The sequence below is a fragment of the Penaeus monodon genome, chromosome 17, assembly GCF_015228065.2.
Source record: "Penaeus monodon isolate SGIC_2016 chromosome 17, NSTDA_Pmon_1, whole genome shotgun sequence".
Classification (NCBI taxonomy): domain Eukaryota; kingdom Metazoa; phylum Arthropoda; class Malacostraca; order Decapoda; family Penaeidae; genus Penaeus; species Penaeus monodon.
The window spans coordinates 33,629,490-33,646,989 of record NC_051402.1 but is presented as its reverse complement, the minus strand read 5'-3'; the positions used below and the strand labels follow the sequence as shown (position 1 = coordinate 33,646,989).

At 36.8% G+C, this 17,500-nt stretch overlaps 1 protein-coding gene across 1 annotated transcript in view; it reads right to left on the bottom strand.

Annotated features, from left to right (window-relative positions):
* Positions 1-111: 111 nt before the first annotated feature.
* LOC119583674 overlaps positions 112-17,500 on the bottom strand; it is a 25,359-nt gene continuing 7,970 nt past the window's right edge. Inside the window, exons 6-15 of the mRNA XM_037932276.1 lie at positions 16,531-16,758; positions 16,224-16,336; positions 14,784-14,894; positions 13,864-13,928; positions 13,456-13,646; positions 12,611-12,804; positions 8,238-8,417; positions 3,388-3,966; positions 1,183-1,332; positions 112-1,029 (exon numbers count right to left, since the gene is read on the bottom strand). Of these exons, the coding sequence (XP_037788204.1) occupies positions 907-1,029; positions 1,183-1,332; positions 3,388-3,966; positions 8,238-8,417; positions 12,611-12,804; positions 13,456-13,646; positions 13,864-13,928; positions 14,784-14,894; positions 16,224-16,336; positions 16,531-16,758 (1,934 nt within the window). The 3' untranslated portion in view covers positions 112-906. The remainder of the gene's footprint in view (positions 1,030-1,182; positions 1,333-3,387; positions 3,967-8,237; positions 8,418-12,610; positions 12,805-13,455; positions 13,647-13,863; positions 13,929-14,783; positions 14,895-16,223; positions 16,337-16,530; positions 16,759-17,500) is intronic.

Below are 17,500 nucleotides of genomic sequence, written 5' to 3'. Positions count from 1 at the left end.
AATACAAAAACAATTTGGCAAGTATGGCATATGGTAAATATCCCATTGGTTTAATGTTATGAAATAAATCATATTTTTACAAGTTCCCTCAGGTTAAAGAAGATCAGTACAGTGAAAATACAGGTATATTTCATTTAATGACAAGTAATAAACCAATTTTTTAATGAGGGGAAAAAGGCTCTGTGATACTCTGACCTACCTATTTACAAAAATCTCTCCAATATGGAGCTACTTACAAAATATACATGACTGATGTTACAACTTTCACATCATTTGGGAAAATACATGCACAATTGAAGTGAGAAAAATACAGCATACATGAAGGAGGTCTTTAGTATTACTCTCCTTTTATTTTCATTCTTTGCATCAACCACTTTTATCATTATAAACTCCCAAAGAAAAGAGCTATTTCTTATCAGCGAATTCCTAATCCATTTTCAGCAAAGTAGTGGAAATACTTCAGTGAGTATATATAGTGTTTACACCTTAGCACACAAGCCTTTTCTTTGCCCTCTTGAATCTACACCAATAACAATAAAAATGCTAATTGCAATAAAAACAATTACAGTGACCATAAACAATTATGCTTGTGATAATAACAATAATAGCAACATTAATAATAATAATAATAATAATAATAATAATAATAATAATAATAATAATAGTAAAAATAATGATAATAATAATAACTGATGATAATAATAATAATATGAATAACACAAACAATAACAATAGTAATAATATTAATAATAAGTTTATTAATAATAATAATAATGCAATTTTTTTTTTCAGAATATTCTTCACACAAAATGTAACCGAATACAGTTATCATATGAAACACAAAGAGCCTACTAATAGACCTTCAATTACATTCGGCTTCAACTCACAACTCAGGAATAAATATCACTAGTCGGAGTTTTGTTGTGATCTTGAACCATCTTGCTTCATATCTTCAACTTGCTGGTTCTCTGTTTCGAGGTTTTCAACACTGACCGTCCTCTCAACCTTTGACAGGTCATCCAAGCCATCCTGGAAGAGTTTTAAAATATTAACAATATGGTATACATACTTGTAATAATAAAGGGCATATTTACAATAAAAACATTTATCATTTAACAAATAAATAAGTTTAAAAGAGTAGCATTTTTCAAGTGCAAGACAAGCAAGGATTATGATCATTACCATCTGACTGAATGAAGCAACAACCAGATGGTGGTCACTGTTGGTTGGGTGATGAGGGTTTGATCCAGATGGCTCCAAGACAACCATCTGCTGGCCCCCTATAACAATCTCACTCCCAACAACCTGGTATCCTCCACCTGGGAGATTCATCTGTGTTAGATTAGTAAGAGAGAAAAGACAATCATAACTTCTCATGGCAATATTTCTTGAACATAAACATACTCAAAACAAGTATTCTAACCAAACAAAGAAATCAAGCACACGCACACACACACACAAACACACACACACACACACGCGCGCACGCATGCATGCATGCACGCACGCGAGCACACACCCATGTATGTATATGAGCAAAGACACACATGTAGGATAAGATTTGCTTGTAAAAAAAAAAAAAAAAAAAGTAAAGTAAAGTAAAATATTACGAGATACCATCAACAATAATAATCAAAATAGAGACCAAAGTAAAAATAATCAAAATTATAATGAGGATAATCAACAAAGAAAATAAGAGAGAGAGAGAGAGAGAGAGAGAGAGAGAGAGAGAGAGAGAGAGAGAGAGAGAGAGAGAGAGAGAGAGAGAGAGAGAGAGAGAGAGAGAGAGAGAGAGAGAGAGAGAGAGAGAGAGAGAGAGAGAAAGCCTAACTTGGGGGCTGCTATCACACCATATTCTCTGAAAACAAATCCCTCATGTTTTCTAGAAATAATCCCATCTGCACCTCAGGAAAATACAGGAAAGTATTCATCATTCATTCATAAAATGGAATGATCATTGGGTTGATCAAGCTGTGGCATCCTAAACAATCATATTTGGGATGTGGTCAAGAGCTATCAAGTAAGCAAAGTAAAGGCCCCAAGTTTTTTCTCTGCTCGCAGTTCTATCTAACTGCTATGTCTGCCATTTGTTCAGTATGACTAAATTTCCCCCAGACATATTCTGTCTGCCATGAACTACCTGTTGCAATGATAAATGCCTTCCGCAGAGACCACTGCCCTACTGCCAACAGCTCCACCATAACCCTGGCATGGGGAGCTCATAGGGTACTATCCTTGAACCCCAGGGTGCAGTTTAACATCCTGCCCAGGACAATATAAAGCAAGGCAAAACTACCAACTGATATGCCACTCAGTACCTTCAAAACTAAAGCAAATTTCACTTTAAACAATTATCCTTTTCACAATTTAATTTGTTGGATCCAGGTGTCTTAATGCCTGTATATGCCCCAAAATCCAGGCATTATGCTTACTTGAATGGTGAATCTCCCAGGAGTGTGGCTTATAGGCACAGGAACACTAGTGTGCTGTGTCAAGAGTCTTTGCTTCACCTTTATAATGTTATAAGTCAATCTCTTTTTCTGCATAAGTATTTTCTTGCTTTTTTGCCGTTTTTTGCTTTTATGACCTATATTTGTCATTTGATATGTTGTATCATGATGGATTCTTTGCACAGATTTCATATCATCTCTCTGGGTAGTTACAACTCTGCAATAACTATTACAATAAGTAACGTCTTGTTATTTGTGTGATTCTTAAAAATATTTTTGTATTATTCAATTTTCCGTAACATACCAAGTGCTGTCAGTCACAGCAGTCAGGAACAGGATCCTGAGCATGAAAAAAAGGGTCCAACCTGGAGCTATGGCTCGTGAATGGTACATTCCACCCTTGTTTACAGTGGAAATAAGCCAAGATTCCCTTCCTAAATGCTCACTAAGTCTGATCTTCCTCCATGAACTTTGTGCATTCATGGTGAGTCATACCCCTTAACTTGACTTTCAGTCAAAATTTTCACTCCTGTCACCTCTGCCCTTGGCCAAATTTTTCCATGATGACCATATTCATGCTATCTTGCTCTCAGCCAATTTTGTCATTATATCACAATCTTGTTACCTGGATCCAATGGATCCAGGTATAAGTTCCCCACAAGCACTTGAAAAACTATTGTTTTTATCATTTCTCAACTATACCATAAAAAAATTCCCTTTAACTAGTATATCAAAAAGTTTTACTAACAAACTTTTGAGAGAAAAGAAAATAACAGAAAAAATCTGGTATACTACTTAGAAGCAATCGGAAATACACTATTATTTTGATAGGAAATACAAAATTTCAAATGACTGGAAACAGGCCTGTTTAGAGAGAATTCAAAGTACAATGATCTCAAAGGAAAGATCAAAACTAAGCAATAACAATAGCACTTACCAAAGGCATTTCTAACTCGAACTGGGTATTCCCTGCATTTTCTCTTGATCCTTCTGTTGCTGGAACCACCTTATTATCTTGGGTAATAGTTAATTGCTCTCCAGTAGGAATCATGTGTCCCTCACTTGTAAATATCCCAAGATGTTTGCTGTCAATAAACGAAGACTGGGAACTGGCTATAACAATATTCTGGCCCTCACTTTGTACTATAGAAGATTCTGGTACAACTTCATAAGAAACGTGCTTTTCTGTCCCCATTTTTGCCTGACCAGCATCTTTATTTTGAAGCAATTTTTCAGTACCACTCAAATTTGCATATTTAGCACTCACAGTCTCACAATCAAGTGTTCTTTCCTCAGAGTTCTGCCCATCTATGGTGTCAACATAACGTAAGTCTCCATCTTCAGCATATCTCATTGTGATTCCTTCGTCATAAGTATCAGGAAGATGATCTCCTGTGATATTATCAACAACCTCAATCTTTACATTCTGTCTGTCTATCTCATTCTCACTATTTCTTTGGTCTGGGTCTAGCTGCTTCATTCTTTTCAAACGACGCCACACTGTTGTCTTTGAGACCTGAAAAAAAAAAAGACACCATAAATAAAAAAAAACAAAATGGTAATTATGGTTACAAATTAAAGTAAGAAAAGTATAAAAAAGTATTTGTGCAAGGTTTCCTAAACTCCCACGATCTGGATGATGATAAGATCACATCACAAAAATAACTGGTTTGACGGGTGGGTGACATGAACATGCCGTAACGGGAAAATCTGGCTGTGGACCGGGGTGATGGGAAATTTGCCATGAGTGCACAACCTTTTGGAGGGTGATTAGATTCATTTGGTATTTAGGAAGCGGCTTTTGCATTATTTTCATCTATAAATGAGTGTGGAATGTAGTATCTGTGAGCTCGCTCTAGGAAGAACACTATTTCCATGCTCATAATCCTATTCCTGGCTGCCTTGACCTACAAGTGCTGGTTGTATTACAGAAAAATGAATATTATGAAAAAAAAAAAAAAAAAAAAAAAAAAAAAAAAAAAAAAAAAAAAAAAAAAAAAAAAAATTACATAAATAACAAATTGTTACTTATTGTTATTATTCCTGCACTGACTTATGGACTACCTAGAGAGATGATATAGAGTCTGTGCAAGGAAAATAGTCTATCAGCATCTAGATAGAGCAAATCAAGTGATAAATGTGAATATTGAAAAAAATGGCAAAAAAGCTAAAAACATTTATGTATAAAAAAAAAAAAAAATAACATTGCAAGGAGGAGGAATACACAAGGTTTGCGTGCACCCAGCCTGCAAGCAGCACACTCATAGAGTGGCCGATAAAGTTAGCCTAATGCCTTGGGCCATGTGATGGCAGTGAAGCCTCCAGATCCAATGATGTATTCTATAATTTATGAAAGTTTCACCAGGAAAATATTCTCTTTCCTTCCTTAACCCTTTTCCAACGGGTAGTATTCGTAAAGGCCGGGGCCTCGCTGCCGGGGGCTTATATCGTTGCCCTAGCATGTGCGACCACTCATGCCAAATACCAGCATCCCAAGCCGTTTCTTCGTAATACTACGAAGATATGTTGTATTTTCAGTTTTCATTATTTTCTAAAGTCTCTACTTGCCAAACTTCCTGATAAATTGAGACTGAAGGATATTATTGTTGTTATATAGACTCCATAATTGATCATTATTCGGTCTATAGTCCGAATAAAATAAGCAGTGTGCGGCATCATGGAGTTGAAATCGTCGGTTTCTTGCATTTTTTTTTTTTTTTGTTACATGGTAAAAATGAGAAAATGTTAAAACTGACTTAATCACACTTTCACTGGCAGAAAAATAATCTTTTGCCGTGATTGTAAAAAAAAAAAAAAAAAAAAAAAAACTCATGGCATGTCCATACATACACTATGGCATGTGCGTATTTGCCCCTGGCTAGCCTCCGGGCTAGTACAGTGGTAACGTGTCGGCCTCTCATCTGAGGGGTCGGCGGTTCGCGCCCCGTCCAAGCACGAGAAGTTGCAATTGTCGCCCGGAGGTTACTGCTGTGGCTGGGCACCACGGCGGGTAAGGACTAGGTTCAGCCGAGTCACCACCAGCTGACACACGTGAGCGAGTCGGCATTAGTCGACACAGGCCAGGCTCCCCTCATGGCATAGCCCGGGTGAGGCTAAGCTTCGCATATCAGACTTATCGTTATCCTGCCCCTGGCAGATGGTCCCGCCATGCCATGGCATGTGCATACATGCCACCCGTCGGCAACTTTTCAATCATAAAATGCAGTAATATTAAAGAGACATCTGAAATTGGGCAACATCAAACATGCTAATATCACACTCAATTGATAATGATTTCTCAGTTTTGTACACGCATTAAAATTTGCATGCTGTTTAACTCTTTGGATCCAGGTGAAGTAACCAACACACAAAAAACTGGCTGAGGGCCAACTGACATGAATATGCTGTCATGAATAAAATCAGCTGAGGGCCAGGTGATGGGAATATGCCATCTTAACCTACTGGGGCCGGGTATCAGAAATCTCTCAGTGCATAAACCCTGGTGATTTCTGGCAACATCCAGACACTGGGCGCAGAAGTCCGCAACGTGTTGCTGTGCATACAGCCATACCCCAACCAAGTGGTTTGTTATAACATGTATACATTTGACCCATCGGGATGGGGTAAGAAATTTGGCTGAAGGCCAGGGTGATGGGAATGACTCACCACAAGTGCACAAAGCTCTTGGAGGTAATTAGACTCAATGGGCATTTAGGAAGGGGATCTTGCATTATTTTCATTGGTAAATGAGTGTGGAATGTACCATCTGTGAGTTATGGCAGCCCCAGAGAGGACACTATTTCCATGCTCAGGATCCTATAGTGTAAATATTAAAAAATTACACAGATAAGAAAATATTACTTATTGTTATTGTTATTGCACAAATGATACAGAGTCTGTGTAAGGTAAACAGTCCATTACCATCTTGATATAGAATATTAAATAACAAACACTGACCTTAAAAAGTGGCAAAAAAACAAAAAATGCTTATGCAGAAAATAAAGAGAAACCAAGAGCAGCATTCCTCGATCCTCCAGACGACCATGACAACAGCAGCAGCATCACAAGAACTGCCCAATCCTTAGCCGACTGGGGAGCCAACTAGCTGCCCCGTTGATCTCCGACTTCACCTTCAGCATCCAGCCATACTTGTGGGCACTCACACTCACAACAATCACTCACCAGAGAGATAAGACACCAGTCCAACTAGTAGATGCCAAACCACTATCTACTGTACTGGTGACCTCTGGCGTGACACGTCATGGTATTTCGCTTGCTCGCTTAGCTCACTCTCTGGAGGGGGAGTACCTGTAGTAACACGACCCTGCAACCTTAGGTTCAGCGTAGTTTCCCAAGTTGGGTCACACCAGGTCCACAGCCATGTTCGCACTCATTAGTCAGCAGGCTCCCCTGCTTACACAGCACATGTGTACTTAAGCTGCAAAATCTGGAACCAAGAGCAGCATTTCTTGATCCTCCAGATGACCACAGCAACAGCAGCAGCAACACAAGGACTGCCCAGTCTTTAGCTGACTGGGGAGCCAACTGGCTCCCCCATTGATCTCCACTTCATCTTCAGCACCAGCCATACCTGTGGGCACTCACACCCACAACAAACACTCCCCTAAGAGATAAGACATCAGTCCAAATAGTAGATGCCAATCCACCATCTACTAAATATTTACATCTGTAGCGCCACACATGAAGTGTTTAGTAAAAATTCCTTTCTGTTATACAATGTTACTATGTCATGAGACCAGGATATACCTAAGGTAAAGTATGACTGCAGTTTATATTAATTTTCATCTGACCTGACTTTATATTTTCTGTGTATAATCTTTTGTAAAGTTTATTGTAGGGTCTTTCAAATATCTGACATATTTGTATAATCTTATTTCTTTACCGATTTAAATAATTTGTAATATCTTACTAATGTACGTATAAATAAGGTAGAGAAATAATAAAAAAATATTTCAACAGAACCTTGGCACAAACTGCACCACATAATGAATAACTAATTGAAAATAATGAATAACTGATAATGATAATGAATAACTAATAATGATAATGAATTACTAATTGAAAACTTTTATTTCAGCTGACTGAATCTGGGAAACAAGGAAGGGCAGGTGACAGGAATGTGTCAGTACTAGAAAATAGTGTTGCTGAGTAACAAGTGACAGGGAAATATTTGGCTGAGGGCCAGGGTGCCGAGAATGTCTCTTGACCAGCAGTACAAGGCGTGTTATGGAAACTACTTCGGGAGACAATATATAGTCCGGTCTCTATAAAAAAAAAAAAAAAATCTTGATACAGCATAACAAATGACAAATATAGACCTCAGAAAATGGCTAAACAGCAGAAAATGTGTATACATATTAAGAGCTAATAGTACTGCAAAGAGGAAGCAAGGAGTCTTGATACTGTGCAAAAGTAGTCATGTGAACTGGGCTTACAAGCTGAAGAGCCTGGGTTTTGGTCCACGTGTGAGCCACATGAGGAACCCAGATCCAAAGGATTAATTTTCTTAGGTGGAGATATTTATTTCATCACTCATATAAACTTCCTTTGCATTGCTGAAATGGGTGTAGAGGAAGGAGATGGAGGGAGATGGGGAGGGAGATGGGGAGGGAGTGGGGAGAGAGGAAGGTGGCGGGGAAGGTGGTGTGGCACATGCTACTTGTTACTCTTATTTTCCTTTTTATTCTGATTAGAGCTTTCATTTGATAATTATTTTTTTTATTTCAGTTTTTGCCAAATCAATACCTTATGTCACTGGCATGCTACCTGAAATTTTTCAGAGGCTCTGCCCTGAGACATGCCTTCCTCCTTGCATGCTGTGATGGCTTGTTGCAGGGAATTTTCTGAGGGTCTTCGAGGACGGATGGAACGGTTGATACATGAAGCTGGCATCTTTCCCTCTCTCACCAGTTGTTCTTTGATGCGAAACAAAGTTGTCTTTGGAATCTAGAAGGAAATATTGAATTAGAAATTTTGTAATGACAGAGTGATATGTAAATTATAATGACATGAAATCAAGTCATTAAGCCATCGATGCTCTGTTCACTGGGAAATTTTGTTTCCACACAGATGACTCCACGTCACCAAGGTGTCTGTGATTAACCCTTTGCCGACGGGTGGCATGTATGCACATGCCATGGCATGGCGGGACTATCTGCCGGGGGCATGTACGTACATGCCATGGTGTACGTATGGACAAGCCATGAGTTTTTTTTTGTAACAATCACGGCAAAATATTATTTTTATGCCACTGAAAATGTGATTAAGTCGTTTATAACACTTTCTCATTTTTACTATAAAAAAAAAAAGATGATTTCAACTCCATGATGCCACACACTGCTGATTTTATTCGGACTATAGACCGAATAATGATCAACTATGGAGTCTATATAACAACAAAAATATCCTTCAGTCTCGATTTATCAGGAAATATAGCAAGTAGAGACTTTAGAAAATAATGAAAACTGAAAATACAACATATCTTCGTAGTATTACAAAGAAATGGCATGGGATGCTAGTATTTGGCATGAGTGGTCGCGCATGCTAGGGCGACGATATAAGCCCCTGGCAGTGAGGCCTGGGCCACTATAAATACTACCTGTCGGGAAAGGGTTAAGCCTCCTTGATCTCACATATTACCCAATTCCTTGAATTTAAACATTTTCATTTTTTATTTCTTACTGATATCAGCACTGTTAATAATGTTATAATAAAAATATTAACAAAACTGATACTAACATTACCCTTATAATCAATGTGGATAGCACCACATCATGCCATTGTTTTGTTGGACCAAATTGTGGATGGCTCTGCATAAAGACATATCCTTGGGAGTATAGACTATAGTATAGTCTATGAAAAAAGAAAGAAGACATTCCCTGCTCTATTGGCTTATCAGAGGGAGCTCATCTTTCTCATACAAGCATCAGGTTTTTAGTTTGACTATGAGATACAGGCACCTAAACTTAAGGAAAACCTTTTTTTCCCCCAACATTTGTTTATGAAATCCAGCTATGGCAAGTATCCATGGTCCTGAGCCTGCTCCAAGTTGTTTACACTAAGCAGCTGTTACTTGTTTGGCCATTACTGTGGTCACTGAGGAGTTGCAGCCCCTCAAAAGAAAACTTTAAAGTCTCTTTAATGTAAATGTGGGGTACATGTATGTGCCTATGCATCTAATTTTCACTCAAGCAGCTGACTGTAAGGATGTCATTTTGGTATAGAGAAAACTTGCTAATAACAATTAAAGAAATAAAAATGGAAAGAAAGAAAGAAAGAAAACAAAGGAGTTGGATAAACAATTCAAGTCAAGTCCTTGGTGACTAAACATGTGTGGAGCCATCTATATATAAGCAAAACTAACAAAACAAAACTACAGAGGACAGCAGATGTGTCCCCCCCCCCCCCCCACCAAAATACATCTTGGTATTTTTACGTGGTTTTACATCATTAATTTGTGAACACTATATAATATCTCTGACCAATGTAGTCAACTACCTACGTAATTTTTTTGACGGTAACCTCGGAAGCCCGGGAAGCCTTTATGAAATGCATAGTATAGGAAAAATGAGAAAAAGTGTTAAAAACTACTTAATCACATTTTCAGTGGCAAAAAAATAATATTTTGCCGTAATTGTATTAAAAAAAAAAAAAAAAAAAAAAAAAAAAAAAAAAAAAAAACTTCATGACATGGCCATACATACACCATGGCATGTACGTATATGCCATTGGCAGATAGTCCAGGCATGCCATGGCATATACATACAGGCCACCCATTGGGAAAGGGTTAACCAGCTTATAAGCTGCTTGTAAGATGTGCAGGGATAGTTTTTGGAAACTGAAGTACATTTAAAGTACATTTCATAGTACATTTACTAAAAATAATGTTAGTGATTACCAGGAAGATAATAGATATAAATAAGGCAAATTTCAATACTTGCAAAATGCATGCTAAACTATAAATTCCACAATCTGTAGACAATAATCTAGCCTCCATTTTTTATTCAGATGAGACATACCCATTTTAAATCACCTGCTAGGTAATTTTTTCATTCCCCATGTTGTGTAGCTAATAACTAATCATATATTTAATTTACAGGTATATGATGATTGGAAGGGAGTTGCTAAATTCCATAGGGTTTTTATTTTCTTTTGATGTGAAGGGGATGCAACATATGTAAAGGCCATATCACACTAGTACTTTTTCTGTCAAATTTTGTCTCCACATGCATATTGCATGGACTGCATGCCTGGGTATCACAGAATACTTCTTATTACAATACAGTTATCTTTACATAACAATACTGATTTAACAGGATTAGGATAGTTGTGTTACTCCTGATAGCAAATAACCATTTGCACATGGAAAGTTTGTACTGAAATGCAATAACTGATACAGAAAATGCTAGTGTGATAGGGGCTTTACTAATAAATTTCGTAATGTCTAGCATGTTTTGTCCAACCATGCCTATCCTCCAGTCCCCTCTACCCTTCCAACTTATGGCTCCAGAGATTTAAAGCCAATTTTTTCACCTCTTTTAGCTTGTGTGTGAGATGTAATGAGTGCAAAATAGTAAATCTGCCACTATTTAGTACATCTACTCCAGCCACACCAATCATCCAATTCTCTTGGCCTTTCCTCTTGGATCGCCTCTTCTTCCTGTGCCTTTTATGTATGGGCGAGATAAAGGCGACATCATTTTTTTCTTATGGTGTTTTTAATGTTCAGACATATAATCAAAAATTGGTACTTCATATGCAGAACCTATTTTTGAAGTTTCTAACCATTTTCACTCAAAACTTAGGTGATCAGTATGAATTTGGCTTGCCAGTCTATATTACCCCACATCTAATGTGTGTAAATTACCAAACCCAAAACTGTGGCCAAACACAAAGCTTATAATTAGAAGATTGTTCTAGATATAGAGGATGGAACACAAATATGTAGTTTATCTTAGTAACAACAGATACAATAAAACAGCATAATTCATATCTAGAAATCATGCCATGCCTATACCTATAGCTGTAAACTTTACTGCTATCTGGTAAGAGATGGAGATTACACATTGTCTTTTTTCCCTAAGATGGTGATTAAGACATTTATGAGGGGTAAGATTTTCATAATGATAGTCAGTGTATAATCAATTTATACTAATAGCTTTATATTTCCTGTTCCTTGCAATGTAATCAGTAATGAAATACTGCAATTTACTTTTACTCAAGTAAGAGCAAGACACCAGAACTTCCCCCAAACTTACAGGCTTCTTTTAAGCCTCTTGCCTTTTTCAAAGATTCACTGAAATTACCATATCAGTATATTAAAAATGCAATGTACTATAAATAGTCTTTCAAAAACAACATTAAATTAAGCCCTTGAAATATCAGTGGCCAATATTTGTCTTCCTGAGACTCCAAAAATTAATTCCCAATTTTGGCTGGTCTGGAAAAACTGAAATGTTATATTGATTTTTAAAGACTTCCAAACACTGGATCAGCTATAGTTAATTATTAACCAATACATCAATTGCAAGAAGGCACAATAATAACCTGTTGTTCTGTATGCTGTCTCCTAAATTCAATGTTAAAAGAATGTGGGTAATAGATTTTACTGGTCTATTAGCACAATCTAGGAATGTGCAATCATCACTGTATTAAAAATAATACAGAACTTTTCTATATAAACCTATAATACTCGCCACTGTTTACTTCAAGTAGGAGCAATATTACTGATGTGCAAGGAAATTACTTTTTTATAACTAGTAGGGCACTTTAGCATTGTAAACTCTTTGTTATTGAGAATCATAATCAGAAGATACTATGCCTGCAGTTTTTGACACTTCTGAGATCAAAGACTACTGTTAGCATTTCCAAATACTTATGGCACACACTGTCCTCTCTCTCTCTTTTGTTAGCATAAACCTTTTATCTGTATAAAATTCATTAATAAATAAAAGCTAAAAATGTTGAAGTTGATTTAGCCAAGCCAACCATGAATTTTGCCATGGCCCTCTGACTGCAGACCACTGTATTACATAACAGATAAATGATAACTACAATGATAACTACAATTAGTGTTATGACATGATACAAAAGAAGTTCATAAACCATATTCTAATACATTGAGTACCCCAGAAAAGTACCTTTGTATCTTTGACAATGGTGGAGAGTGGCCGTCCACCAAGCAGCATTTGTCTTGCTTGGTCTATGTCGTCAGGGGAATAGTTGTAGCAACGACGGGCTTCTCCTCTTAGCACACCCTCTCTCTGACATCGTCTCCAAAGCACTGATTTAGGGATGTTGTACTCCCGAGCGACTTTCATGTAGCTTGACCCTCCTGTGGGATATTGCAAGAATGTGACATGCCTTTTCTATTTTTAATGCTGAAATAATGTTCATTATGCTAGAGTTAAGTGGGCATTTCAATGCATGTAGTTTAATTAGTGATAAAAAAAAAAAAAAAAGGGGGGGGGGGGGAGAAAATGAGATTAATCCACTGATTCTAAGTGTAATAAAAGGATTTATTCTATGACTTTCAATATTGCAGAGATTAATATAAAGTGTTTAGGGATTCAATGAAATTCTCAAAAATTAACCCCTCACTGAGGGCATCAGAAATCTCTTGGTTTCACTGTTTCTGGTGACTTCTGGTTACGTGTAGCGGAACTTCCTACTTGACTCATTCTACCTTGTCGTGATGCCTATAGCTGTACCCATCATGATGAGCCAGTTTGTAATGACGGCTATAGACATGACCCAGCAGTAGGAGGTTAAGAACTTAAAAGAGTTTTTTTGCATCAAAAAATATAAATATAACATCTATTATGATGAAACAAGAGTGAAGCATACAATACCCATATTGTGATAGGAAAATATGAAAAATATGGAAAGAGAGAAGGTAAGAAAGAAAGAAAAAACAACAAAGTGCACATCATAGAATTTACTAAAAAAAATTTCCATATGAAAAACAAATGAAAGTGAATATTACCTTTTACTGCCTGCTTGGCTGCTTCTAGTGTCTCATTATCATAATCCAGGTTTCGTTGCTGAACTGAAATTCCTGCCATCCGTGCATTTACAGAGAGAGTGGAATGTGGAACACCATATCTTTCAGCAATCTCACGCAGCGTTCCCATGCCTGAACGCACATCTTCTATTGCTCTTTGAAGATCTTCTGGCCTGTTCATGGTTGATTAATCCTCATTAATGGTAATTCATATACACACGAAATAATTTATGTCAGAAAATCCATTATACATGATAAAAGACTTTTACTGAAATATGGGAAGATGTTTTTCTATTATCATATCAACAAAGTAACTAGTTGTAATAACTATAGCATTAGGAAATGAAAAATACAGCTATACTTATTTTTTTTTTGAAGAACGTTACTCACCCATATCTTGCTAACTTGTATATAACTTTCCGCCTCTTTTTCGATGCAGCATAATCTTGCCCTTCCTATTGGGAAATTAGCGATTACTTGTAATCAATCAGAGAATTTTGTTGTTTCTAGAATCTCACAAAATTGTATCACATGACAGTGTAATCTCTTCATCATAAAAATGTAAGTGGAACAAATATTACTTGTGGAGATTTAATAAATTTGTGAATATGATAATTAGAATCAAAACCTGAATGTCCTCTACTGTGATTATACATCACAGTAGCTATACAAAATGCAAAATGAACCTACTGGATCGAGTTGTGTAACTGTCATGGCAAGAAAAAAATTTTGCTGAGGGCCTGACAGGAATATGCCTTCATGAAATATATCTGAGGATTAAGGTGAAAGAAATGTACCATCATGAAAAATTTAGCTAAAGGCCAGAGAATGCCTCACCATAAGTGCACACAGTTCTTAGAGGAAGATTTGACTCAGTGAACATTTAGGAAGGGGAACTTAGTAAACAAGGATGGAATGTACCAGTCCTGGAAGAATGCCAGTCCCAGGGAGGACACTATTTCCATAATCAGGATCCTATTCCTACCAGCCATGACTAGTGGTGCAATGTTACATAAAACTGAATAATATGAAAACATTAAATATGATACAAATAACACACTGATACTTACTATTATTGGTATTGCACGGGATTGAAGACTAATTACAGAATTGATACTGAGTCTTTGCAAGGAGAAAACATAATATTACTATCTTCATATAGCATATCCAACATTGGAAAGGGAAGGCAACATAAGTGTTTGTGTGCCACAATCCACTCAAGCAAGCCTCATACCTAAACTATGAGCCACATGCGGGCAGTGAGGCAACTGCATTGAACAGGTTAAAGGTGATGACTATTGTCTACAAACCTGTAAACACATTGAATCATCTGCAGAAGCATGGTGATCATCTCCAGCTCTCTCACTATGGATGTAGTCACCACTAAACAGCACCTCACCCACAGTTCCATTCTCACTCAGCTAAAGGAAAGTAAGTTAGAGTGTTTCACAAGTGATAGCAAAATTTTTTTTTTTTCATACAATACACAATACAATTAATTTTTTTTATAAACTTAAAATCCTTCTCCCTCTCCAATAATTGAGTTTACCAAGAATTTAACAATTAACCTATTTATGGGAGACGATTATGCTAATTTTTATTTATGTTAATCTGGTGTAAGAAATGCTATCCCACCTGATGAGTAAATATGTGATATTCTGGTTGAATACAGATACAGAAACTGGGCCACCATCTGTTAACCCCTTGGATCCAGGTGACATGACCATCACCTCAAGAAAAAATCTGGGTTGAGGGGCAGGTGACATGAACATATCATCACGGAAAAATCTGGCTATTGGTCAGATGACATGAACCTGCCTTCATAAGCGTTTCGGCTGAAGGCTGGGGTGATGGAAAAGACTTCGCCTGAGTGCACAAACCTATTGGGAAGCTCATTTTACTCATTTGGCGATTTTGCATTATTCCCTTCCATGTAAGAGTGTAGAATGCAATGAGTAGTGACAGGAAGAATGCCTACTCCATGGAGGACACCATTTCCATGCTCAGTATTGTATTCCTGGCACCGTGAGCGGCGATGCAGGTTGTATTACAGAAAACTTAATATTATTATTATTATCATTATCAAAAAAAGCAAAGCAAAGTGTTACATAGTTTTATTTTCCTTGCACTGAGTTGTAGACTACCTAAAGAGATGCTATGGAGTCTATACAAAGACAAAAAGTCTATTACCACTGGGATAATAAAAATCAAATGGCAAATATGGACACTGGAAAATGACCAGAAAGCTAAAAATGCTTAGGCATAAAAGGAGTAAATAACTTTGCAAATAGGAGGTACAGAATCTTGTCACCACCCCTGCGTGTTTGCGTGTGTCTGGCCTACAAGCCACCATCCAGCAGGTCAAGTAAGCCTAATGCCCGGATTTTTGGTGATTTGATTGTCGTGACATAACTGGATTTAATGGGTTAAATGATGGCTCAGGAAATTAAAAAGCCTGCTCTTTTACTCTTAAAATGTATCAAAGCTACAACCTATTTCCCCTTCTTATTAGATGTTTGAAATCATTCAAGATTTATTTATATCACTTAAACAATACCACTACATCACTTTATCAGCTCTTTCAAAATTTCCATCTGCTTGAACTATAGAGTTTGCTTTCAGATATATGAAATTTCTATTTCTTGTCTCTAACTTATACATATTTCGTAAAATAAGAAATTGTGCAGAAAGGAAAGTTGCAACAAAAAAGAAATAGATTAGTGAATGAACAAAAATGTAAAAACTCTCACCTTAACTATCTGTGTGTGAGTCAGATCATCCACTGTAGACAACTGAATGTCTTCTGGCTGAATGAGCACATGTTCATCTTCATCTTCAACCTCACCCTTTGCAATTTCTACTCCTATATGGATAAAAAAAAAAGATTATTACTAATATTTATCCAAAAAATATTCCCAAACAATCATATGAATGACAGGAGATAAAAAAAAACATCCTAAATATATGGTTAATGTATATGGATCAAGTAATAAATATTTAAAACAAACTAAACCTTAAGTCTGAATTAAGAGCATGAATGCATTAAGAAAAACATACTCCTAGCAACTGCAGCCTCCATCTTTTCTGATTCTGTGTGTTCTGAGTGCTGAATCTGAATGGTAGATACAGGCTGAACATCTGCTGAATTCTGGGTCATAACAGTCATGGGGTTGTGGGTGTTGACTGACTGTTGCTGTGCATTACTAGTGACTGTTGGCTCATGTTCTGCAGCAGTTACTTCGAACTCTACTAACCCTTCATCTTCATGGTGCATGTCCAGGTGCTCTGCAGGATATACAATTACCCAGGTTTAGTTACCAAATAGATTCTGTTTTGCATTGCAAAAATATTGATACTACAGTGTGTATGTATAAATGCATACACAATGCATTGCATGCATTGTATGCACACACGCACACACGTGCACACACATGCGCATGCACGCATGTGCACACACATGCACACGCACGCACGCACACACCCACACACCCACCCACACACACACACACACACACACACACACACACACACACACACACACATACACACACACACACACACACACACCCCACACCACACAAAAAAAAAAAAAAAAAAAAAAAAAAAAAAAAAAAAAAAAAAAATATATATATATATATATATATATATATATATATATATATATATATATATAATATATATATATATATATATATATATATATATATATAAGGATGTCAAAAAGTTTAGTCTCTCAAACAGAACTATTGAAGCCAGGAACAGTCTTCCTAATAATGATGTATGTACCAAAAATGTGCATCAGTTAAAAAGTTACATGATAGTAGCTCTTCTGTACTAAAACAACTAGGTAACAATTCAGTAAGAACAGTGCAAGGCTTCCTCCCAGCTTGTATTGAGCATCAGATGAGGTATTGTAAAACTGGATCTTGGTTTTAGGTGTAGGTACCTATATAAGAGTTCTGTTTTTATAGAGGTATTCCTAAGAATGGTCATAATATCCAATAACTGAAAATTTCAGCAACAAAAA